The following is a 25,574-nucleotide window of genomic DNA, read 5'->3' on the forward strand; positions in this document are numbered from 1 at the left end:
CCCTCCTCTTCGCGCGCTCTCCCCCCCACCCCCTCCTCTTCGCGCTCTCTCCCCCCCCACCCCCTCCTCTTCCGCGCTCTCCTCCCCCCCACCCCCCCTCCTCTTCGCGCTCTCTCCCCCCCCACCACTCCTCCTCTCGCGCCTCTCCCCCCCACCACCCCCTCCTCTTCGCTCTCTCCCCCCCACCCCCCTCCTCGTCGCGCGCTTCTCCCCCCACCACCCCCTCCTCGTCCGCGGCTCTCCCCCCCACCCCCCCTCCTCGTCGCGCGCTCTCCCCCCCCCAGCCCCTCCTCCCTCGTCGCGCGCTCTCCCCCCCACCCCCTCCTCCTCGTCGCGCTCTCTCCCCCCCCCACCCCCATCCTCCTCGTCGCTCTCTCTCCCCCCCCAACCTCCCCCTCCTCCTCGCGCTCGTCTCTCTCTCCCCCCCCACCCCCCCTCCTCGTCGCGCGCTCTCCCCCCCACCCCCTCCTCCTCGTCGCGCTCTCTCCCCCCCCACCCCCTCCTCCTCGTCGCGCGCTCTCCCCCCCACCCCCTCCTCCTCGTCGCGCGCTCTCCCCCCCCACCCCCTCCTCCTCGTCGCGCGCTCTCCCCCCCACCCCCTCCTCCTCGTCGCGCGCTCTCCCCCCCCACCCCTCCTCCTCGTCGCGCGCTCTCCCCCCCCACCCCCCTCCTCGTCGCGCTCTCTCCCCCCCCACCCCCTCCTCGTCGCTCTCTCCCCCCCCACCCCCTCCTCGTCGCTCTCTCCCCCCCCCCCCCCCCTCCCCGTCGCTCTCTCCCCCCCCCACCCCCTCCTCGTCGCTCTCTCCCCCCCCACCCCCTCCTCGTCGCTCTCTCCCCCCCACCCCCTCCTCGTCGCTCTCTCCCCCCCACCCCCTCCTCTTCGCTCTCCCCCCCACAATAACGAGAGCCACACCAGAGGCCAGAGCTGTACTGTCTCAGCAAAGGGCAAAGGAAGGAACGAGATGCTCTAGGGACTCTGACTCTTGCTGCCAGGCTGCAACAAGAGGAAGGCAGATTCTGGACCCCAACAGGTGAAAACAAGAGAGGAGCAAGCCTGGAAGCAGAAAAGCAAACCTATCTCATGAAGGAAACAGCACAACTTCAAGCACAGCTTTAAGCACAGCATACCAAGGAGGAACAGAAATCCCAAGCAGAGCAAAGGGGAGGAGTGGCTTAGAGAAAAGCAAAAGCACCCCACAAAGCACACAGCCAAAACACCACCCCACAAAGGACACAGCCAACCTACCCCTGCAAAGGGGAGCAGCCAAAGGCTTCTGCCTCTCCTGGAGCAGCTTAAAAAGGGGAGGTCAATTGAAGTCTCCTCCCACCCCAGCTGTGGCCACTTGGCCCTCCCTGCTCAGTGCCCCTTATAAGCAGAGCAGGAGGAGCCCAGCCCCAACCTGGGCCCATTGCTGGCCAAGGGATCCTCTGCCTGGCATCACGGGTGAGCACCGGGTGTGTGGTGGAGGGTTTCAAAGGCCGGGGGGCCTGGCTGGCCCCCCCGCTAGCTAGGGCCACCTTAGGGCTGGGCTACTGACCCACTGCAACATCCACCTTAGCTCACGGGTGCTAAGTCTGTGTTGCTACTGAGGCTGAGGTTTCTCTAGGAGGTTGGATCCTCGAAGGTTTTGTTCTGGGTTCTGCGATGGAGGCAAAGATGGAGCAGGAGCACCAACTGGAGCTGGTAACAGACCAGCAGCAGCAGCTGGTAATGGAACGGGTAATGGAGCAGAAGCTGGTAACGTAGAGTGGAGAGGAGGAGGAGGAAAGCAGCAGAGACTGCCCGGGGGAAGGCAGAGAGTGGGGGCAGGACGGCAGGGGCTGCCCGGGGAAAGGTGGAGGGGCTGCGGCAGGAGGGCAGGGAAGAGGTACAGAGCTTTCAGATGCTGAGCTTCAACAGAAAGACCTCATGGAAAAGAAAAGAGACTAACTTGTTTAGCAAAAGTACTCTCTGGAATTTCCCAAATCGCTTATTTATTGAAGGGAGTCATTTGTTGGTCATTGTCATCACGCGAGGTCCCTTCCAACCTAAACCATTCAATGAAGTCTTTTATCAGTCTTTTATAGGATTAGTGACAGTGGGGAATGTTTGCTTGCTATGGGATAAGGGAGCTGTTTCCTAAATGGAATGTTCATTAGTTCTTTAGCACCTGAAAATGTTGGCAGGCTACTTGATAAACCTCCTGGAACACAGGGGCCTGTTGAATTGTTTTCCCAGTGCCTGAACAACTTACAGTGCTGTAATGGGTTAACCTCTTGTTTCCCTCCAACACAGAAGTGAGGCAAAAGTAACACAGCCAAGGAAAAACCCTCTGGGTTGAGATCAAGAGGTAAATACAAAATGAGATCCTGCAGTGCACAATTACTTTAGCCTGTTTCTGTTTGCAGAAAGCAGGAGTCAGCCACCTGCCACCCATCCCCTCCTGACCCCAACCCCAGAAACCCAAAGCAGCACTTGGCACAGGAGGTCTCTCGTGTTGCAGTCTCAACTTCAAGCCCTGGAATACTTTGCTTCAGCCAGCAGCATGGGGTTGGATACCAACAGCAGAGTCGACTTAACCTGTGACTAAGTGAACTTCAAGTTTTCTGACTCCACAGTAGAACTTGATAAAGAAAGATGTGAATGGAAGCAGGCTCTGACTGCTCTGTGTAACTGATGAGAAGCTTTCTGAAGGAGGTGAATTTGTTTTACAGCCTTTCACTCAGCTGGTTACAGATCTTCAAGGTAGCTGCTGGTGCAATGTCTGTTGGAGACTGTTAGCCACTCTGAAGGAGGGAGTTAGTGGAGCATCATAGGAACATGTAGAGAGATTGGTCAGGAAAAGGCATTTGTGTTACCCTTTTGAGTCATTTGAGTCACTTTTATTGTAATCCCATGCCTGAGAGCAGGACTCCTTTGTGTCCAGGGTTAAAATCTTCAAGGAGAAACAGTGCCAAGGCTCTGAATTGATTGGGACTTGGTGCTGCTAGTTACAGTGTAGGACAGTTAAGGCAGTCCTATGTTTTGTGATTTGTCTGTTTTCCTACCATTCTAGTTTTGGCTCAGGCTGGTGTGAAGTGTCTCTGGATCGAGGTCCTTGTGGTCCCTTCTGACCCTGACTGATTCTATGATTCCAGCAAGCAGCTTTTGACTTAAAAACCCCTGAGGTCACTGCAGCACCTCTCTATGGAATAAAAGAAAGGGATTTTGCTGCACTGCTGAGAACTGTTTCCAGCTCTGAGCCTTTGTTTTTGTGGTTGTTTTTGGTTCGTGTTTATAAACAGCAGTAGCTAAGCAATCCTCTCTGAGCTATGGACCAGAATCTGCTGCATCCTGTGCCAGAAGCAGATCCCAGTGTGATCTGGTGCAGCTGTAGCACTTCCTAACTGCTAGGTTTAGGAGGAGGGCATGTGTCTCAGTCGTTTCTGAGCTGTGATAGCAATCAGGTGTCTGCTTAAGTCTTGACCCTCTGCCACGTGCTGCCACGTTCACCAGATCTTTCTCCCGGCTTCAGGGAGAGAAGGAGTGTCCAGCTCCCAGAGTGGGTGTCAGAAGCGATGTGAAGTGAAAGGGGTTTGCTGAGGTCATGTAGGAAGTTGTGTGAGGGAATCTGGCAGTTTGGTTTTTGATTTCTTCAGTCTCTAAAGTTTTTCTTGGAGCAGCTTCACTGTAATCCTTTTAAATGCACAGAGTATCAGCACAGGCCCTTTTAGACAGTCCTCCAGCTTTGCTGCAGGTCCCTTTCAGATACTGCAGCGTAGCTCGAAGCTCTGCCTTCTCTTCTGCAGCCTCAACAGCCCCAGTTGAAAGCTGAGGGGAGGGGAGGAGAGGAGGGGAAGGTGAGAGGTGGGAAGGAGAGCTGAGAACTGGTTTGGATTTGTAAGTATTGGAGTGAGGAGTTAAAGGCGGCGCTCGGGGCCGGCGCTCGGGGGGGCGGGCCGGCGCTCGGGCTCCGCAGTCGGACGCATGCGGCAGTGGGAGCGGGGCGGAGCATCGCGGGCGGAGCCGCAGGGAGCGGCAGTGGCGCTGAGCAGGCTGCAGCGGAATGGCGGCGAGCACAGAGCGGCAGGCAGGCAGGCGGGCAGGGCGTTTCGGGCCAGAGGGAAGCCTCCCGCGTTCCCCGGCAGAGCTGCGTTCTTTGTCTCTCGCAGCAGAGGAGTTTGGGCAGGTGAGTTGCTCGGCAGCGGCGCCGCATCTGAGACGCGTTTTAGCGCAGCTGCCGTAAGTAGCCTTTGCGGCGCTGTCTGCACGTGTGCGGGGGTCTGGAGGCATCTGTAGGTACCCTTAGGGGCCTGGAGGACTCTCTGGAAGTCTGTGGAGCTCTCTGGGTGTCTGTGGAGGTGGTTAGGGGTCTGTAGAGGTGTCTGTGGTGCTGTAGGTGTCTCAAAAGGCTGTGAAGGTCTTGAGGTGCCTTGCAAAGGTCTCGAGGTGTCTGTAGAGGTCTGTAGGGGTCTGCAGGGCTCTATGGAAAGGTCGGGAGGGGTCCCTAGAGGTCTCTAGGAGGCTGGAGGGGTGTGCAAGTGTCTGTAGCATTCAGCAGGTGTGTGGAGGTTTCTGTTCTGGGCCCGCAGGTGTCTGCAGGCATCTTGTAAAGGTCTGCAGGGGTCTGTGGAGCTCTGTCAGGCATCTGTTAAGTGTCTGCAGGAATCCATTGAAGGTGTGGAGGGGGCTGCAGGGCTCTGCAGAGGAGGCTGTGGCTGTGTGTAGAGGTCTTAGGGGTGTGAAGAGTTTGCAGGGGTCTGTAAGGGTCTGCAGACCCCTTGGCAAGGTCTGAAATTGTCTGTAGGCGTCTGGAGATGTCTCTAGGGGTCTGCAGGGGTCTGCTGCTGCAGGAGGAGTGGGCTGGTGGAGCCACGCCCCCCGGGCTGCGGAGCCACGCCCCCTCCCTGGCCTTTCTTGCCTGGCTCTGGTTGCTGCCTCTTTCTTTGCATAGCCACACCCCCTGCCCCTTGCTGTCTAGTCCCCGCCCCTTTCTTTCTGAGCCACGCCCCCTTCCCTGTTCTGTGTCTGGTCCCCGCCCCTTTTCCTTAGCCACGCCCCCTCAGCGCAATGCCTAGTCCCCGCCCATACATAGCCACGCCCTCTCCCCATGCTGTGTCTAGTCCCCGCCCATACATAGCCACGCCCTCTCCCCATGCTGTGTCTAGTCCCCGCCCTTTCTGTAGCCACGCCCTCTCCCCCATGCTGTGCCTGGCCCCGCCCCCTTGGCCCCGCCCCCCAGTAACTAATAATATGGTGACAGATTTGGAGCTTCCTTTGGAGGAGGAGTTCAGGAGGTGGCTGCTGATTGGTGGATTGTGGTGGGCGTGGTTTGCCGCTTGTTCTGCCTCCCTCATTTGCATACATTTCAATATCAGGCTCTGCCTTTGAGTACCTTGGAGATGTGTTGGGGGTTGGGGAGGGGTTACCGGGAGGGTCAGTAGCTGATTGGTGGATCCTGTGGGGGCTGTGGGCATGGTCACCCCTGTGCCCCGCCCCCTCATTTGCATAAATGAAGGCAGGGTCCACCTGGCGGAGTTTGGTGCTTTATTGGGGGGGGGGGGAACTGGTTAGGACGGGGAGGGTCAGCAGCTGATTGGTGCATCCTCTGGCGTGGGCGGGGCCTGCCCTTGCCCCGCCCCTCCGAAGCGCTCCATGGTCTCCAGCACAGCCCCAGCAGCTCCAGGAAGGAGGAGACCTCCCCCCGCAGGCCTCCAGCCCCCCAGGAGACCCAGAGCCTGCGGGAGGAGGGCTCAGGGACCCCCAGACCCTCCCAGGGACCCCCAGACCCTCTCCGGGACCTCCCAGGGACCCCCAGACCCTCCTAGGAACCTCTCAGGGACCCTCAGACCCACCCAGGGACACACAGACCCTCCTAGGGACCACCCAGGGACCCGCAGACCTGCCCACTGGCCTCCCAGAGACCCCCACTCACCTCCTTGTATGCCCCCACTAATCCCCCAGCCCCTCCCCGTCCCCGCCCAGCGCTCTCCAGTGCCCACTCAGGCCCTCAGCTTGTCCCCGCAGCACTGCAGCCTGGCCTGGGGGCGCTGCTGAGGCCTCCCCTCGGGCCGGGCTGGGGGCTGCAGGCCTAGGCCCAGCGCCCTCAGTGCCACCTGTGCCAGGCCATCAGGCAGCGGCAGCAGCACCTCCCTGGCAGGGCAGGTCAAGGAGCTTCGGGGGAGGGACCCCAGCACCCCCCAGCGTCCCCCCAGTCCCCTCCCACTGCTCCCAGTCCCCCCCAGGCACTCCTGGGACTCTCTACGGCACCCACAGACCCTTCCCCTCCCCCCCAGCCACCTCTGACCCCCGTCAAAACCTCACCCGGGGACCCCCATGACACCCCCAGACCCTCCCTCGGCTCCACTGCCCCCTCCCCCCAGCCACCTCGGACCCTTCCCAAGGCGCCCCCAAACCCCCCCAACCCCGGGGCCGCCTACAACACCCCCAGACCCTCCCCCTACCCTCTTCAGCCACTTCGGACCCCCCCAAAATCCCCCTGCGACCCCCCCAAGCGCCCCTGGCAACCACTGACTCATCTCCAGACCCTCCCCCCACTGCTCGCCCCCCCCAGCCACCTCATCCCCCTCCGGGGACTCCTCAAACTCCCCTGGGGCCCCCCCGAAGCCCCTCTGGGACTCTCCAAAACCCCCCAGCCCCTTCCCCCACTCCCCCCCGAGCCCTCTCGGACCCCTCCCGGGACCCCCCAACTCCGCCTAAGACCCCCCCGGGGCTGGGTACAGCCGCAGCAGCTCGCTCCGCGCCGCCATCTTGCCTCCGTGCCGTCACTTCCGGCTGGCAGGCGACGCTCTGGGCTCTCCTCTCGCTGGTCAAAGCCGCTCTAGGCCTCCGAGGTCCTCCAGGCGCCACTGCGAGCGGCTCTGGGCCAAAGCAATGACTGTGCTCAGCTGCAGGGATGGATTTGCCTGCACTCAAGCTGCTGCTGCCAGAGCCCCTCCGTGTCAATCTGTGCTGCCGTTGGGTTCTGCAGCTCTCTCCAGCAAGCATGGCATGAGCTGAAGGAGCAGCAGGAGCAGCATGGCCGTTCCCCAGGCAGCAGGAGGGTTCAGCCCAGCACCAGCTCATGCGGGAGGAGCAGATGCTGAGGAACATCCCCCACGAGACGCAGGTGGCCAAAGAGGCTGGGTCAGGTAAGGCTTTGTGTGGAGTTTGTGCTCCTTCTGGCAGTCAGTTGCACAGGTTCTGAGGAGTAGAAGCATGGAGTGGTTGCTGTTGGAGAAGAGCTTCCAAATCATCCAGGGCAGCCCTTAAGGCAGCACTGCCAGGTCACCCCTAAAGCATGTCCCTGAGCAGCACAGCTGTAGGACTTTGCCTCCCTCCAGGTAGCTGCAGCCAGCAGTGAGGTCACTGATCAGACTCTGTGCTCAGAGCAGAGCTGCTGCAGCCCTCTCAGCATCTTGGTGGCCTCCTCTGCACTGGCTCCAACACTTCCATGTCCTCCTTGTGCTGGGGGCTCCAGAACTGCCCCCAGGACTGCAGATGGGGTGTGAGGAGAGCAGAGGCAAGGGGCAGAATCCCCTCCCTTGCCCTGCTGCCCACACTGCTCTTGCTGGAGCCCAGCACAGGGTTGCTGTCTGGGCTGCACTCACACTGCAGGCTCCTCTTGAGCTTTGCATCAGCCCAGAGCCCCAGGGCCTGTTCCTCAGGGCTGCTCTCAGCCGTTCCCCATCCAGCCTGGAGTTGTGCTTGGGATTGTGCCCACCCAGGTGCAGGACCTTGCACTTGGCCTTGATGAATGCCATGAGGTTGGCCTGGGCGCACCTCTGCAGCCTGCCCAGTTTGTAACTGGGGCTGTAAAGAATGGTTATGCATTGCCTGTGCTTCTGATTTCAGGAGAGTCCCATTTCATTCTTGATGCTTTCTTTAAGAGAGGCATACAACTGAGCTCCCTCAGAGAAGCAGCATGAAGTGCATGAAGGATGCTGGCTGCACTCAGTACAGACAAGGCACATTGGAGTAGGTTAACAAGATGCTTGACATTTGCCCTTAATGGTCATTGTCTTCAAATGCATCATTCGGGAGTGAAGTTGCTTGGCATTTGCAGTTGACTACTTCTTCTCTGGCCTTTGGAGTGAAGGAAGGGAAAAACCAGAGTTGAACACATCAGCTCTGTAAGTTTTCTCTGGGTGATCAAAGCATGCACAAAATCCTGTGCTTGTGCTCTGGAAGATTGTAGGAGCTTCCCGGGGACTCAGGGAGCACAAGTTCTGATAAAGAAAGATGTGAATGGAAGCAGGCTCTGACTGCTCTGTGTAACTGATGAGAAGCTTTCTGAAGGAGGTGAATTTGTTTTACAGCCCTTCACTCAGCTGGTTACAGATCTTCAAGGTAGCTGCTGGTGCAGTGTCTGTTGGAGACTGTTAGCCACTCTGAAGGAGGGAGTTAGTGGAGCATCATAGGAACATGTAGAGAGATTGGTCAGGAGAAGGCATTTGTGTTACCCTTTTTAGTCATTTGAGTCACTTTTATTGTAATCCCATGCCTGAGAGCAGGACTCCTTTGTGTCCAGGGTTAAAATCTTCAAGGAGAAACAGTGCCAAGGCTCTGAATTGATTGGGACTTGGTGCTGCTAGTTACAGTGTAGGACAGTTAAGGCAGTCCTATGTTTTGTGATTTGCCTTTTTTCCTACCGTTCTAGTTTTGGCTCGGGCTAGTGTGAAGTGTCTCTGGAACGAGGTCCTTGTGGTCCCTTCTGACCCTGACTGATTCTGTGATTCCAGCAAGCAGCTTTTGACTTAAAAACCCCTGAGGTCACTGCAGCACCTCTCTATGGAATAAAAGAAAGGGATTTTGCTGCACTGCTGAGAACTGTTTCCAGCTCTGAGCCTTTGTTGTTGTGGTTGTTTTTGGTTCGTGTTTATAAACAGCAGTAGCTAAGCAATCCTCTCTGAGCTATGGACCAGAATCTGCTGCATCCTGTGCAAGAAGCAGATCCCAGTGTGATCTGGTGCAGCTGTAGCACTTCCTAACTGCTAGGTTTGGGAGGAGGGCATGTGTCTCAGTCGTTTCTGAGCTGTGGTAGCAATCAGGTGTCTGCTTAAGTCTTGACCCTCTGCCACGTGCTGCCACGTTCACCAGATCTTTCTCCCGGCCTCAGGGAGAGAAGGAGTGTCCAGCTCCCAGAGTGGGTGTCAGAAGCGATGTGAAGTGAAAGGGGTTTGCTGAGGTCATGTAGGAAGTTGTGTGAGGGAATCTGGCAGTTTGGTTTTTGATTTCTTCAGTCTCTAAAGTTTTTCATCTGAGACCGTAAGTAGCCTTTGCGGCGCTGTCTGCACGTGTGCGGGGGTCTGGGGGCATCTGTAGGTACCCTTAGGGGCCTGGAGGGCTCTCTGGGTGTCTGTGGAGGTGGTTAGGGGTCGGTAGAGGTGTCTGTGGTGCTGTAGGTGTCTCAAAAGGCTGTGAAGGTCTTGAGGTGCCTTGCAAAGGTCTCGAGGTGTCTGTAGGGGTCTGCATGGTTCTCTGGCAGTCTGTAGAGGTCTGTGGGGGTCTCTAGGGGCCTCTTAAAGACATGCAGGGGTCTGCAGGGCTCTATGGAAAGGTCGGGAGGGGTCCCTAGAGGTCTCTAGGAGGCTGGAGGGGTGTGCAAGTGTCTGTAGCATTCAGCAGGTGTGTGGAGGTTTCTGTTCTGGGCCCGCAGGTGTCTGCAGGCATCTTGTAAAGGTCTGCAGGGGTCTGTGGAGCTCTGTCAGGCATCTGTTAAGTGTCTGCAGGAATCCATTGAAGGTGTGGAGGGGGCTGCAGGGCTCTGCAGAGGAGGCTGTGGCTGTGTGTAGAGGTCTTAGGGGTGTGAAGAGTTTGCAGGGGTCTGTAAGGGTCTGCAGAGCCCTTGGAAAGGTCTGAAGTTGTCTGTAGGAGTCTGGAGATGTCTCTAGGGCACTGCAGGGGTCTGCAGGGGTCTGCTGCTGCGGGAGGAGTGGGCTGGCGGAGCCACGCCCCCCGGGCTGCGGAGCCACGCCCCCTCCCTGGCCTTTCTTGCCTGGCTCTGGTTGCTGCCTCCTTATTTGCATAGCCACACCCCCTGTCTCCTTGCTGTCTAGTCCCCGCCCCTTTCTTTCTGAGCCACGCCCCCTCAGTGCAATGCCTATTCCCCGCCCCCCTCCATGGCCACGCCCTCTTCCCATGCTGTGTGTAGTCCCTGCCATTTCTGTAGCCACGCCCTCTCCCCCTTGCTGTGCCTGGCCCCGCCCCCTCGGCCGCGCCCCCGCCCCACAGTTACCAATAGAATGGTGACAGATTTGGAGCTTCCTTTGGAGGAGGAGTTCAGGAGGTGGCTGCTGATTGGTGGATTGTCGTGGGCGTGGTTTGCCGCTTGTTCTGCCTCCCTCATTTGCATACATTTCAATATCAGGCTCTGCCTTTGAGTACCTTGGAGATGTGTTGGGGGTTGGGGAGGGGTTACTGGGAGGGTCAGCAGCTGATTGGTGGATCCTGTGGGGGCTGTGGGCATGGTCACCCCTGTGCCCCGCCCCCTCATTAGCATAAATGAAGGCAGGGTCCACCTGGCGGAGTTTGGTGCTTTATTGGGGGGAAGGAACTGGTTAGCAGCTGATTGGTGCGTCCTCTGGCATGGGCGGGGCCTGCCCCTGCCCCGCCCCTCCGAAGCGGCCGATGGTCTCCAGCACAGCCCCAGCAGCTCCAGGAAGGAGGAGACCTTCCCCCGCAGGCCTCCAGCCCCCCGGGAGACCCAGAGCCTGCGGGGGGAGGGCTCAGGGAACCCCGGGACCTCCCAGGGACCCCCAGACCCTCCTCGAGACCTCCCAGGGACCCGCAGACCCTCCCACTGGCCTCCCAGAGACCCCCACTCACCTCCTTGTATGCCCCCACTAATCCCCCAGCCCCTCCCCGTCCCCGCCCTGCACCCCCCAGTGCCCACTCAGGCCCTCAGCTTGTCCCCGCAGCACTGCAGCCTGGCCTGGGGGCGCTGCTGAGGCCCTCACCAAATCGCCACCGCTCGCCGCAGCCTGTCAGTGGCCATCTGCAAGCTGGCACTGCCCTCACCGAGTGGGCACTGATCTCACCAAGATGGCATTGAACGCGACGGGTTGGAGGGGACCTTATCAATATGGCGCCGAGCGCGACGGACTGGAAGCGACCTCACCAATATGGCGTTCAGCGCGACGGGTTGGTGTGACTTCACCAATATGCGCCGACCCAGGCGGCCTGGATGTGACCTCCCTAATATGGCGATGAGCGCGACAGGCTGAATGTGACCTTACCGAGATGGTGCCGAGCGCGACGGTCTCGCTGTGACATCATCAATAGGGCGCCGCAACGCCGCAAGCCGGTGGTGACCTTACCAATATGGTGCCCAAAGCTGCGGTCTTGGCGATGCCTTCACCAGGTCGCCATCGCTCGCCACAGCCTGGCAGTGACTCTCTGCAAGCTGGCGCTGCCCTCACGGAGTTGACGTTAAGCTCACCAAGTTGGCACCGAGTGGCGGCAAGCCGGCGGTGACCTCACCAATATGGCGCCGAGCGCTAAGCTCTGCAAGAGACCTCACTAATATGGCGACAAGCGCGATAGGCTGAATGTGACCTTACCAAGATGGCGCCGAGCGCGACGGTCTCGCTGTGACCTCATCAATGCGGCGCCGAAACACCGCAAGCCGGTGGTGACCTTAACAATATGGCGCCGCGGGCTGCCGCTGCAGGCAGCAATCTGACACTGGCCGCGGCCGGCTGGCAATGCCCTCACCGAGTTGGCACTGCACACGGCAGGCTGACAATGCCCTCACTGAGTCGCCACCACTCGCCGCAGAGTTGCAGTGACCCTCTGCAAGCTGTCACTACTCTCACCGAGTTGTAGTGACCTCACCAAGATGGCGCCAAGAGCGACGGACTTGCTGTGACTTCATCAATACGGCGCCGAGCGCCACGAGTTGGCTCTGGCCTCATCCATACGGCGCCGAAACTCCGCAAGCCGGCGGTGACCTCACCAATACGGCGCTCAACGCCGCGGTCCTGGCGCTGCCCGCAGCAAGCTGGCAATGCCCTCACCGAGTCGCCACGGCTCACCGCAGGCTGGCAGTGACCCTCTGCAAGCTGGCACCGCCCCCCGTGAGCTGGCGCTGCCCGCTCCTAGGCTGGCAGTGCCCTCACCACGACGGCGCCGCCGGCAGCGCAGGCTCACCGGTGACCTCACCAAGATGGCACCGACGTCCCGCCTGCGACGCTGACCTCACCAAGGTGGCTCCGGGGGCGGTTCCCGCCGCCCCTCCCCTCTCGCATGCGCAGAGCGCTCAGGCCTGGCCGCAGGGAGGGGCGCAGGGGACAGAGCCACTCTGAAGGCTGCCCGGGGGGCGTCTGGGCCCTGGAGGTGGTGAGTGGGGGTCGGAGAGGAGGGGGAGAGGTCTGTGTGGGGTGGGGGTCGCCGCTGGGGGGGGCGGTGGTCAGTGGGGGGAGGGCTTGGAGCATCCCCAGCGGCCTGGAGGGGACAGGGAGGGGAGGAGGGGGAGGGGCAGGGACACATACCCGGGGGGGGGGGGAGGGGGCAAGGGCCTGGATTTGGGGGGGGGGGGGTCTGGGAGGCCGTGGGGGAGGTCCTGAGGGGTCAAAGTTGGGGGCGAGGCCGCGGGGCCTGGGCCTGGGGGGGGGTGGGAGAGGCTGAGGCCTGCTGGGTCGGGGGAGAGGCCTGGGAGGGGTTTGGGGGTCCCTGGGGGGGACAACCTGGGGAAGGATTTGGGGGGCCTTATGGGGGGGCCCCTGGGAGAGATTTGGGAGGGGTTCTGGGGGTCTCCAGAAGGTTCTGGGGCTGTGCTAGAGGCTTCTGGGCTCATCTGCAGTGAGCCTGGGGGCCCTCAAAAGGGTCTGGGGACAGGTAAAATGGGCCTGGGGTGATGCAGCAGGGTTCAGGGGCATCAGAAGGGGCATTGTGGGCATCTAAGTTGGCCTGGGGTCCTCTGGAGGTTGCCTCCCTCTTTCTGTCTCTGTTGTTTGTGCCTGGGTGAGAGTTCTCTGCTGTGTTTGTTCTCTCTTTTTGCAGGGAGCTGAACTGCTTTGCCCCAGCCCAGCTGCAGATCTGCACTCAGCCTCAGCCCCAAGCCCTGGCAGGGTGGGATGCTTTGGTACCAGGCCGTGGAGCTGTTTGAAATGCAATTGCTGCTTGCAGCTGGTTCAGAAATGGATTTCCTGTGGCTGTGGGGGCAGAAATGTCTCTGTGGTGAGTTGCTGCCAAGTGCCAGCCTTGCTTAAAGCCTTCTCTTAGGCCTTTCAGTGTGCTGATGGTTGCAGAGGAGAAGCTCAGGGTGTGAGGGAGTGAAAACTGAAGGGGGTGTTCAGGTGTGGGGAGAGGCCTCTGCCCTGGAGAGGCTGCTGGGCAGTGCTGCTGCAGCTAAGGTCTCCCTCGGGGAGCTGTTCCCCTCAGGGGCACTCTGGGGGCACTGTGCAGGAGGTGGCAGCCAGAAGGCAGAGCTGCCTGGGCCTCGTTGCTGTGCTGGCCAAAGCAGGTCACTTGTGCAGCTGTGCCACTTGCTGCTCAGGGCTGTGCTTGGGCAGAGAGGCAGCTGTGCCAGCAGCCTGTGCCGCAGTGCAGTTGGTGCTGGTGCAGTGCAGCCTTTGCAGCTTGGCTCTGGGCTGATGGCAGTGGAGCCCCAGAGGCAGCGGTGCCAGGGCAGCTCAGCAGGGGCTGGGCTAGGGGCCGAGGCTGTGCTGCCTGCAGAGGCTTTTGTGTGCCTGTGTCGGGGTGGATTTAACATCCTTTTACTGCTGGGATGTGCTCCTGCTGCTGCCTTTCTGCTGCCCGGCTGGGAGGGGTCCAGAGGGACTGGGAGACACCAGGAGGGATTGGGAGGAGACTGGGAGGGCATTGGGATGGAGTGGGAAGGGATGCATGAGGGCCTGGGAGGGAATGTGAGTGACTGGGAGGGGAATGGGTAGGGCTGAAGGGGGTTGGGAAGAAATGGGAGAGGACTGGAAGGGACTGGGACTGAGAGAGACTGGGATGGACTGGGGAGGGGCTGGGAGGGAAATGGGATGGAGGAGGAAAGGACAGGAATGGGAATGAAGGCAATGGGGAGGGAACTAGGAGAGGACAGGGCCAGACTGGGAGGGATTGGGATGGATTCAGTGGAAGTGGGAGAGACTGGGATTGGGAGGAGACTGGGAGGGCATTGGGATTGAGTGGGAGGAGTGGGATGGACTGGGAAGGGCCTGTGAGGGGATTTGGAGGGACTGATGGGAACTGGGAGTGGAATGGGAGGGACTGGGAAGGGACTTGGAGAGGCTGAGAGAGACTGAGGCAGACTGGGAGGTGTTTGGGAGGCAGTGAGAGGGATTCAGTGGAAGTGAGAGTGACTGGGAGGGATTGGGAGGAGAGGGAGGGGTCTGGGAAGGCATCAGGGATGGCCTGAAGGGATTGGGATGGGGAAGGCCTGGGAGGTAGTGGGAGGGGACTGGGAAGGGGCTGGGAGGGGAATTGGAGGGACTGGGAGAGAGTGATAGGGGATTGGGAGTTACTGAGGGGACTGGAAGGAGACTGGGATATACTGGGAGATAGTGGAATGGACAGGGAGGGATTGTGAGGGGCTGGGTGGGACTGGAAGGGGACTGGGAAGGACTGAGAGAGACTGGGCTGGACTGAGAGGGGACTGGACTGGCAATGGGAGGGAGTGGGAAGGCATCTGGAAGGGATCAGAAGGAATTGGAAGAGACTGAGAGGGAATTTGGCATGGGAGGGTATTGGGAAAGGCTCTGGGGGGATTGCAAGAGACTGGGATGGACTGGGAAGGAGTGGGATGGGCTGGAATGGGAGTGAGAGGTGTGAGGGAGGGGAATGGGACTGGGAGATCCTGGGATGGGACAGGAAGGGGAATGGGAGGGACTGATGGGAACAGGGAGAGGAATGGGATGGACTTGGAGGGACTGGGAAAGGACTTGGAGAGGCTGAGACTGAGCCAGACTGGGAGGGGTTTGGGAGGCACTGAGAAGTACTGGGAGGGAGTGGGAAGCCTGCAGAGGAACTGAGAGAGACTGGGAGGGGATTTGGAGGGAGTGGGAGGGGAATTGGAGGGACTGGGAGAGAGTGATAGGGATTGGGAGTTCCTGGAGGGGACTGGAAGGGGAATGGGATATACTGGGAGGTAGAGGAATGGACTGGGAGGGAGCTGGGTGGGACTGATGGGGACTGGGAGGAAATGGGAGGGGACTGGGATGGACTGGAAGGGATTGGGAGAGAGTGGGAGGGGATGTGGAATGAATGTGGAGAGATTGGGAGGGACTGGAAGGGATTGGGAGAGAGTGGGAGGAATTCAGAGAGACTGGGAGGGACTGGGGTGGAGTGGGAAGGGATTGATGAGGGACTGGGAGTGATTGTGAGTGACTGGGAGAGCCATGGAGGGGAACAGGAGGGGCAGATGGGGAGTGGGATGGGATTGGGAGGGACTGGTGAGGAGTGGGAGGAGACTGCGAGGTAGTGGGAGGGAAGTGGGAAAGGATGAGGGACTGGGAGGCAGTGGGAGGAGACTGGGAAGGGACTGGGAGGGGATTTGGAGGGACTGGGAGAGAGTCATAGGGGATTGGGAGCTGATGGAGGAGACTGGAAGGGGACTGGGATATACTGGGAGCCAGTAGGATAGACTGGGAAGGATTGGGAGAGGACTGGGTGGGAGTGATAGAGACCTGGGAGGGACTGGGAGAGACTGGGAGGGGACTGGGATGGACCTGGCAAGAACTGGATTGGGACTGGGAGAGGACTGTGAGAGAACTGGGATGGGCCTGGAAGGGACTGGGAAGGACTGGGAGTGTGAAAGTACTGGTAAAGGAGTGGAATGGGATTGTGAGGGACTGAGAGGGAGTGGGTGGGATTCAGAGGAACTGGGAGAGAGTTGGATGGACTGGGAAGGGATCTGGGAGAGACTCGAGGGGACTGGGATGGACTGGGAAGGGGACTGAGGTGGCATGGAGGGGTATGGGACTGGGAGGTACTGCGAAGGGACTGAGAGGGCAGTGGGATGGACTGGGAGGAACTGGTGTGGAACTGGGAAGGGGGGGGAAGGCCAGAGAGAGAATGGGAGGGGAATGGGTTGGACCTGGTTAAAGACTGGATTGGGACTGGGAGAGGACTGGGAGGGTATTAGGAGAGGCCTGGAAGGGTCTGAGAAGGACTGGGATGTACTGGGAAAGGCCTGGAATGGAATTGTGAGACTGGGATGGAACTGGGAGGGGATTGGGAGGGACTGATGGGAAGTGGGAGAGGAATGAGATGGCCTGGGAGGGGATCTGGAATGGATTGTGAGAGAGTGGGAGGGGACTGGGAAGGGATTGGGATAGCCTGGGAGCTAGGGGGATGGACTGGGAAGGATTGGGAAGGGGCTGGGTGGGAGTGATAGAGGATTGGAAGGAAATGGGAGAGGACTGGAATGGGACTGGGAAGGGACTGGGATGGACCTGGTAAGGACTGGATTTGGACTGGGAGGTACTGGGAGAGGACTGTGAGGGAACTGGGATAGGCCTGGAAGGGACTGAGAAGGACTGGGAGGGGACTGAGAGGTGGCAGGGAGGGGACTGGGCCAGGGAGAGGATTGGGGGGAATGGGAAGGGGTTTGGAATGGATTGGGACTGGGAGGGGACTGGGCCAGAGTGGGAGGGGAGTGGAAAGGTAGTGGGAGGGTGTGCAAGGTAGTTGGAGGGCACTGGAAGGGACTAGGAGGGGATTGGGATGGACTGGGAAGGGACTGGTGAGGATTGGATTGGGACTGGGAGAAGCCTGGAAGGTACTGAGAAGAAGTGGGAGGGGACTGGGATGTACTGGGAAAGGAGTGGGATGGGATTGAAAGAGACTGGGGTGGGACTGGGAGGGGGTTGTAGGGAGTGGGTGGGATTCAAAGGAACTGGGAAGGACCGGGAGGAGACTGGGAGTGGGGTGGACTGGGAATAGACCTGGGAAGGAGAGGGTGGAACTGGGAGGGGACTGTGAGGGATTGGATGGGACTGGGAAGGGGCCTGAGAGGTGGCAGGGAGGGAAGTGGGACTGGGAGGTACTGGGATGGGATAGGGAGGAGATTGTAAGGGCCTCATGGGAACTTGTGGAGAAATGGGAGGGAATGGGAAAGGACTGGAAGGGGACTGGGATATACTGGGAGACTGTGGGATGGACTGGGAAGGATTGGGGGAGGGCTGGGTGGGACTGATAGGGGCTTGGGAGGGACTGGGAGAGACTGGGATGGACCTGATGACGACTGGACTGAGACTGGGAGGGACTAGGAGATGCCTGTGAGGGAACTGGGAAAGATCTGGAAGGGACTGAAAAGGACAGGGAGGGGAGTGGGATGCCCTGGGAAAGGAGTGGAATTGGATTGTGAGAGACTGGGCTGGGACTGGGAGGGGGCTGAGAGAGAGTGGGTGGGACTGGGAACAACTGAGCTGAACTGGGAGGGGACTGGGAAGGGGCCTGAGAGGTGCCAGGGAGGGGAATGGGACTGGGAGGTAGTGGGATGGGGCAGGGAGGGGAATGGGAGAGACTGATGGGAAGTTAGAAAGGAATGGGCTGGGCTTGGAGGGAGTGGGAGGGGATTGGGAGGGAATGTGATGGGGTCTGGAATGGATTATGAGAGACTGGGAGGGCACTGAGCCAGAGTGGTAGGGGATTGGAAGGGATTGGGATGTACTGGGAGCTAGTGGGATGGACTGGGAAGGATTGGGTGAGGCTGGGTGGGACTGGGAGTGGATTGAGAGGGACTGGGAGTGGATTGAGAGGAACTGGGAGAGGTTGGGAGGGACTGGAGTTGGACTGAGACTGGGAGGGGACTGAGGTGGACCTGCTAAGGACTGGATTAGGACTGGGAGGAAAATGGGAGAGGAGTGGAAGGGACAGAGAAGGACTGGGAGGCGAGTGGGATGTACTGGGAAATGACTGGAATGGGATTATGAGAGACTGGGAAGGTGACTGAGAGGTGGCAGTGAGAAGAATGGGTCTGGGAGGGACAGGGATGGTAATGGGAGGAAGTGGTGGGAACTGGGGGAGGAATGGGATGCACTGGGCTGGAGTAGGAGGGCATTGGGAGGGAATGGGAAGGGATCTGGAATGGATTGTGAGTGACTGGAGGGGACTGGGCCAGAGTGGGAGTGGACAGGGAAGATACTGGGAGAGGAATGGGAAGGCAGTGTGAGGGCGTGAAAGGTAGTTGGGGTGGCCTGGAAGGCCCTGGGAGAGTATTGAGAGGGAGTGTGAGGGGACTGGAAGGAGACTGGGATATACTGGGAGCTAGTTGGATGGAGTGGGAAGGATTGGGTGGGGCTGTGTGGGACTGATAGGGGATTGGGAGGAGATTGGAAAGGACTGGGAGGGGAGTGGGATGTGTTGGGAAAGGACTGGAATGGGATTGTGAGAGACTGGTAGGGGATTGGGAGGGAATGGATGGGATTCAGAGCAGCTGGGCAGGAATGGGAGGGCATTGAAATGGACTGGGAGGGAGTGGGATGGACTGGGAAGGGATCTGGGAGTGAGTGGAACTGTGAGGGGATTGGGAAGGTAGTTGGAGGGGGCTGGAAGGGACTTGGAGGGGATTGAGAGGGAGTGGGAGGTGACTGGTAGGGGACTGGGATATAGTGGGAGCTGGTGGGAGGAACTGGGAATGATTGGGAGGGGGGGGAAAGGGATGGGAAGGGGAGTGGGAAGGGGCTGGTAAGGACTGGATTTGGATTGGGAGAGGCCTGGAAAGGACTGAGGAGGACTGGAAGGAGACCAGGAGGGATTGGGTAGGACTGGGGTGGGATTGTGAGGGACTGGCAAGGCGTGGGAGGTGACTTGGAGGGACTGAGAGGTAGTGGGAGGGAAGTGGGAAAGGATGAGGGATGGAGTGGAGGGATTGGGAGGGACTGGGATGGCCTGGGAGGGGATGTGGAGGGCCTGGGAGAGAGGGATAGGGGCTCGGGAGTTAGTGGAGGGGACTGGGAGATAGTGGGATGGAGTGGGAGAGATTGGGAATGGATCTGGAATGGTTGTGAGTGAGCGGAATGGCAATAGAAAGGGACTAGGAGGGAGTGGGAGGGGACTGGGATGGAGCTGGAAAGGACTGGGAGGGCAGTGGGATGTAGTGGGAAAGGAGTGTGATGGGATAGTGAGGGACTGGGAGGAAATGGGAGGGGACTGGAGTTGGGCTGGGAAGGGACCGGGTTGGACTGAGAGAGACTGGGAGGTGACTGGGATGGACCTGTAAGGACTGGATTGGGACTGGGAGAGGAGTGCGAGGGAACTGGGAGAGGCCTGGAAGGGGCTGGGGAGGACTGGGAGTGGGAAGGAGTGGGATGGACTGGGAAGGGATCTATGAATGACTGAAGTGACTGGGAAGGATTGGGTGAGGCTGGGAAGGTGCCTGAGAGGTGTGAGGGAGGGGAATGGGACTGGGAGGTCCTGGAATGGGACTGGGAAGAGAATGGGAGGGATTGATGGAAGTGGGATGGGATTGGGAGAGAATGGGAAGGGATCTGGAATGGTTTGTGAGTGACTGGGAGGGGACTGGGAGGCAATCGGAGAGGAGTGGGAGTGAGATGTACTGGGAAGGGAGTGGAATGCGGTTGTGAGAGACAGGGATGGGACTGGGAGGGATTTGGGAGGGAGTGGGTGGGATTCAGAGGAACTGTGGGAGACTGGGAAGGACTGGGAGGGCCTTGGGATGGAGTGGCAGGGAGTGGGATGGACTGGGAAGGATTAAGCGGAACTTGGGGGGGGGACTGGGAGGGATTGGGTGGGACTGGGCAGGGGCCTGAGAGGTGTCAGGGAGGGGAATGGGCCTGGGAGGTGCTGGGATGGGACAGGGAGGGGAATGGGATTGACTGAGATGGAGTGGGAGGGGACTTGGAGGGAATGGGAAGGGATCTGGAATGGATTGTGGGTGCCTGGGAGGGGACTTAGAAGGGACTGGGAAGGGAATGAGAAGGAATTGGGAGGGTCTGAAAGGTAGTTGGAAGGGACTGGGAGGGACAGAGAGAGACTGAAAGGAGACTGGGATAGACCTGGTAAGGACTGGATTGGGACTGGGTTGTACTGGGAAAGGACTGGAATGAGAGGGCTTGGAAGGGGCCTGGATGGGAACTGAAAGTGATCCTAGGAAGCACTGGGACAGACTGGGAGGGATTGGGAGGTGGTCTGGGAGAGACTGGAGCAGGATTGGGCAGGGACTGGGATGGGATTAGAGAGGGGCTGGGAGAGGTCTGGGAGGGAACTGGAAGGCACTGCAGAGGAATTGGGAGGGACTGGGAAGGATTCGGAGAGGTCTGGAAGGGAACTGGGAGGGACTGGGAGGGGGCTTGATGGGACTGGGAATCTTACCTGGAGGCACTGGGAGCTGCTCTGGGGGCGCTGGGAGCCTCCTCTGTGCCCCTGCCGCCGTTTGGTCTCCCGCCCCCCTCCCTCCCTCCCGGCGCTGACGGAGCAGGAGGGCCAGAGCCACGCTCTGATTGGCCAGCGGGGCTCGGGCAGCAGCGCTCCCATTGGCTGCGCTGGGCCAGCCCCCCAGTTTGGGAACAGTGCATCCCAGTTCGGGACCATTCCCGCCCAGTTTGGGAACAGTGCGTCCCAGTTCGGGACCAGCCCCCCAGTTTGGGAACAGTGCATCCCAGTTTGGGACCAGCCCCGCCCAGTTTGGGAACAGTGCATCCCAGTTCGGGACCAGCCCCCCCAGTTTGGGAACAGTGCGTCCCAGTTCGGGACCAGCCCCCCAGTTTGGGAACAGTGCGTCCCAGTTCGGGACCAGCCCCCCAGTTTGGGAACAGTGCATCCCAGTTCGGGACCATTCCCGCCCAGTTTGGGAACAGTGCGTCCCAGTTCGGGACCAGCCCCCCCCAGTTTTGTTCCAGTGTGTCCCAGTTTGGGACCAGTCCCCCCAGTTTTGTTCCAGTGCATCCCAGTTCGGGACCAGCCCCCTCAGTTTTGTTCCAGTGTGTCCCAGTTCCGGACCAGCCCCCCCAGTTTGGGAACAGTGCGTCCCAGTTCGGGACCAGCCCCTCCAGTTTGGGAACAGTGCATCCCAGTTCGGGACCAGCCCCCCCAGTTTGGGAACAGTGCGTCCCAGTTCGGGACCAGTCCCGCCCAGTTTGGGAACAGTGCATCCCAGTTCGGGACCAGTCCCGCCCAGTTTGGGAACAGTGCATCCCAGTTCGGGACCAGTCCCGCCCAGTTTGGGAACAGTGCATCCCAGTTCGGGACCTGTGGAAGCTGCTAATTGCATGAACTGAGCCTTGTGACAATTCTGACTTTTCCCTTTTCTGAGAATACCATGGTATTGTTATCTTCTTGGGTTTTCTTTGCTTTTCTTGAAATTCCTATAGCTGATAGATATTTAGGGTAAGATAAGTTAAGACTAAGGGTTTGTAGTTTTGGGAACTTAGGACATAAGGATGTTATGGGATGTTTTTCTTGGGTATATTTAGGCATTATTGAAAAGGGGAAAATGGGTTAGAGGACAGTAGGATAGCAGAAGAAATCTTTTCCTTCTTGAGATTTTTCTAACCACAGCATACAGACTAGGCCAGTGGATCTGCTAGCCTAGGCAATGGATGTTCGTCTGCACTTTTGGGTTTCTGAACGAATGGCTTACTGTCGCTTGCAGAAATAGCTTTTGGGATTGTTAGCTAAGCTTGGGTTGTTAGCTTGCCAGACTAATGCTACTGATGAAAGCTCTAACAGGTTTATTCCTTTTGATTGTAGCACTGTTGATTTGTAGCTGCACCATTCACCCCTGTGTTAAACAGCCTATGATAACTTCCTTAGCAATGAGGGCGGACACTGCGGTTCAAACGACAGTGACAAGGCCCATATTAGACCCTTAGGTGCTTTTGGAGCAAACAATTGGTGTTATGGTGTCAAAGCATCAAGAAAGGGCCGAGGTCATCTGTTGTGGAACAACAGAACCGCTAAGGCACTTCCCACTGGTGTGTTCCTTATTTGTGGTGATAGAGCCTGGCAAGGCATACCAAGAACGTTTATGGAGGTCCACGTTATCTGGGTAAACTGACAATGTTTGCCCCTCATCTTAGTCAGCTCAGGGACCTAGCCCGACACCGGTCTAAGCGATCTTTAAAATTGAGTCCTAGTTGCAATGACAACGTTCAATTGTTATCCACAGCTGCTCGTGTTGCCTTAGCTGTATTTCTACCAGGAGGAGCAGCTGGAAAAGCATTAGTACAGCTAGAGAGACTCGCGTGTTGGTCAGCAAAACAAGCCAACGTCACCACAAAGGTTTTAGGACAACTATTGGTTGATCAAAATAGCCTTCGTCATGCCCTGTTGCAAAATCGAGCAACCGTTGATTTTCTTTTGCTAGCCCAAGGACACGGCTGCCAGGACTTCGAAGGGATGTGTTCTTTGAATTTATCAGATCATGGTGAGTCCATTCACAAGAGTATAACCTGGTAGAAAGGCCGTATTGACAAGATCAAAAAGGAAACATCGACTTTTGATGACTGGTTGCAGAACCTGTTTGGGACAATCCCGGGGTGGTTAAGCAGCTTATTAGGAGAAGGCTTACAGCTATTTGTTATTTTCATAATAATTCTGCTATGCGCTTGTATTGTCTTTGCTTGCATTAAGAAGAGCTGAACTAAGGTAGTTAGCCAGGTGTGGGTTGCTCAAAAAGAAAAAGAGGGAATTGTGGAAGAATTTCTCGCCAGTCGAGGACATAAAGTCATAAACATGGGTAACTGGCGCTGAGAACGTCCTTGGTTCCCAGCGAGGCTAGGAAATCGAGATGTAAACAACTGAGCACCCCACACACAGCTGCAGTGGGCAGAGACTAGATAACTAAGGAGGCTGGAGTGGGTGGTCTGGAAGGCTGACCCTTAGAATGTTGTGATAAGTTAACCTATGCACACCTTACATGTAACCCTGGACCCTCTGACTGTAACCAATCTTAAGCTGAGCACGCCTCTTGCTAGAATGCATATAAGTCACTGTATCACGGAAATAAAGGGGATTTGACCATCTAACCATATTGGTGAACAAAGAGTCATCTTCCCATAGCGCTCCACCGAACGTGATTCCCAACAGGGACCAGCCCCCCCAGTTTGGGAACAGTGCATCCCAGTTTGGGACCAGCCCCCCCAGTTTGGGAACAGTGCGTCCCAGTTCGGGACCAGCCCCCCCCAGTTTTGTTCCAGTGTGTCCCAGTTTGGGACCAGTCCCCCCAGTTTTGTTCCAGTGCATCCCAGTTCGGGACCAGCCCCCTCAGTTTTGTTCCAGTGTGTCCCAGTTCAGGACCAGCCCCCCCAGTTTGGGAACATTGCGTCCCAGTTTGGGACCAGCCCCCCCAGTTTGGGAACAGTGCATCCCAGTTTGGGACCAGCCCCCCCAGTTTGGGAACAGTGCGTCCCAGTTTGGGACCAGCCCCCCCAGTTTGGGAACAGTGTGTCCCATTTCGGGACCAGCCCCCCCAGTTTGGGAACAGTGCGTCACAGTTCGGGACCGGTCCCCCCAGTTTAGGAACAGTGTGCCCCAGTTCGGGACCAGCCCCTCCCAGTTTGGGAACAGTGTGTCCCATTTCGGGACCAGCCCCCCCAGTTTGGGAACAGTGCGTCCCAGTTCGGGACCAGCCCCCCCAGTTTGGGAACAGTGTGTCCCATTTCGGGACCAGCCCCTCCCAGTTTGGGAACAGTGTGTCCCAGTTCGGGACCAGCCCCCCCAGTTTGGGAACAGTGCATCCCCGTTCGGGACCAGCCCCTCCCAGTTTAGGAACAGTGCATCCCCGTTCAGGACCAGCCCCTCCCAGTTTGGGAACAGAGTGTCCCATTTCGGGACCAGCCCTTCCCAGTTTGGGAACAGTGTGTCCCAGTTCGGGACCAGTCCCCCCCAGTTTTGTTCCAGTGTGCCCCAGTTTGGGACCAGACCCCCCCAGTCTGCGACCACTCCCCTGCAGTTTGGGTTGAGTGTGTCCCAGTTTGGGCCCAGTTTGCCCCAGTTGGGGTCCAGTTCCCTCCCAGTCCCTTCCATTCCCCTCCCACTTCTGTTCCAGTCCCACCCACTCCCCATCCAGTTCTTCCCAGTCCCCTCCAGTCCCTCCCAGTCTTTGCCAGTTCCCTCCCACACCCTCCCAGTTTCCTCGCAGTTCCTGCCCAGTCCCATCCCAGTGCTTCCCAATTCCATCCAGTACCTCCAACACACCTTCATGTCCCCTCCCAGTCTGTCCCAGTCCCTACCACTTCTGTTCCAGTCCCCAGCCCTCCCCTCCCAGTCCCTCCAAATCCCTTTCCAGTACCTCCCAGTTCCCTCCCAACTCGCTCCCAGTCCCTAACAGTTCTCTCCTACTCCCTCCCAATGCCTCCCACTTCCTTCCCAGTCCCCCGCCCAGTCCCCTCCCATTTCCATCCCACAACTTCCCAGGCCCTCCAAATTCTATCCCAATCCTTCTCATTTCCCTCCCAGCCCCTCCCAGGGAGCCTGACTGGGAGGAACTGGGAGGGACTGGGATGGAACTGGGTGTGACGGGCAGGGATGGGGCACAGGGTGCAGACTGTGAGGGATTGTCAGGGACTGGGAGGGAACTGGTTGTGACTGTGTGGGGATAGGGAGAGACTGGGAGAGACTGGGAGGGCATTGGGACGGACTGGGAGGGAATGGGATGGAGTGGGAAGGGGTCAGGGATGGAGTGGAGGGACTGGGATGGCCTGGGAGGAGACGTGGAGGGAGAGAGTGATAGGGGCATGGGAGTTAGTGGAGGGGACTGGGATATACTGGGAGATAGTGGAATGGAGTGGGAGTGGATTGGGAGGGAATGGAGAGGGACCTGGAATGGATTGTGAGTGACTGGGAGAGGACTGGAATGGCACTAGGGACTGGGAGAGACTGAGAGAGGACTTGGATGGACCTGGAAAGGACTGGATTGGGACTGGGAGGGAAATGGGAGAGGATTGGAAGGGACTGAAAAGGACTGGGTGCAGAGTGGGATGTACTGGGAAAGGAGTGGAATGGGATTGTGAGAGAGTGGGATGGGACTGGGAGGGAATGGGTGGGATTCAGAGACACGGGGAAGGAGTGGGATGAGTGGGAGGGAGTGAGATGGACTGGGAAGGGATCTGGGAAGGAGTGAGCTGAACTGGGAGAGGACTGGGAAGGAGCCTGAGAGGTGTCAGGGAGGGGAATGGGCCTGGGAGGTGCTGGGATGGGACAGGGAGGAGAATGGGAGGGACTGCTGGGAAGTGGGAGAGGACTGGGCCAGAGTGGGAGGGTGTGAAAGGTATTTGGGGTGGCCTGGAAGGCATTGTGAGGGACTGGGAGGGGACTGGGATGTACTGGGAGCTAGTGGGATGGACTGGGAAGGATTGGAAGGGGGCTGGGTGAGACTGGGAGGGGATTGGGAGGAAATGGGAGCAGACTGGGAGGGACAGAGAGAAACGGGGAGGGGATTGGGAGGGAAGGGGAAGGGATGGGAAGGGGAGTGGGAAGGGGCTGGTAAGGACTGGATTTGGATTGGGAGAGGCCTGGAATGGACTGAGGAGGACTGGAAGGAGATCAGGAGGGATTGGGTATGACTGGAATGGGATTGTGAGAGACTGGGAAGGGATTGGGAGTGAGTGGGTGGGATTCAGAGGAACGGGGAGGGAGTGGGAGGGAGTAGGATGGGCTGGGAAGGATTGAGCTGAACTGGGAGAGGACTGGGAAGGGGCCT

The 25,574-nt window shown here is 58.7% G+C and overlaps 2 protein-coding genes and 1 long non-coding RNA gene across 14 annotated transcripts in view; 2 read left to right on the top strand and 1 right to left on the bottom strand.

Moving 5' to 3' along the window:
• The window catches only part of LOC135174548 (uncharacterized), a 130,337-nt gene that overhangs the window by 10,316 nt on the left and 94,447 nt on the right, over positions 1–25,574 (bottom strand). The window lies entirely within an intron of this gene.
• Positions 1,727–3,205, top strand: LOC135174553 (uncharacterized). Its single transcript, XR_010301989.1, has 2 exons — positions 1,727–2,677; positions 3,036–3,205. It is a non-coding gene; the product is annotated as an uncharacterized LOC135174553 (long non-coding RNA).
• The window catches only part of LOC135174550 (uncharacterized), a 35,430-nt gene continuing 13,777 nt past the window's right edge, over positions 3,922–25,574 (top strand). For 2 of the 6 annotated variants that reach the window (XM_064141872.1, XM_064141873.1), the window contains exons 1-2: positions 10,774–12,298; positions 12,962–13,138. In XM_064141872.1, coding sequence (XP_063997942.1) covers positions 13,036–13,138 — 103 coding nt within the window. In that variant the 5' untranslated portion in view covers positions 10,774–12,298; positions 12,962–13,035. Of the gene's footprint in view, positions 4,149–6,867; positions 7,111–7,813; positions 12,299–12,726; positions 13,139–25,574 lie in introns of those variants that run through there. The other 4 variants (XM_064141877.1, XM_064141875.1, XR_010301977.1 and 1 more) reach the window with 3 other exon arrangements.

Source organism: Pogoniulus pusillus, unplaced genomic scaffold, assembly GCF_015220805.1.
Source record: "Pogoniulus pusillus isolate bPogPus1 unplaced genomic scaffold, bPogPus1.pri scaffold_77_arrow_ctg1, whole genome shotgun sequence".
In the NCBI taxonomy this organism is placed as follows: Eukaryota; Metazoa; Chordata; class Aves; order Piciformes; family Lybiidae; genus Pogoniulus; species Pogoniulus pusillus.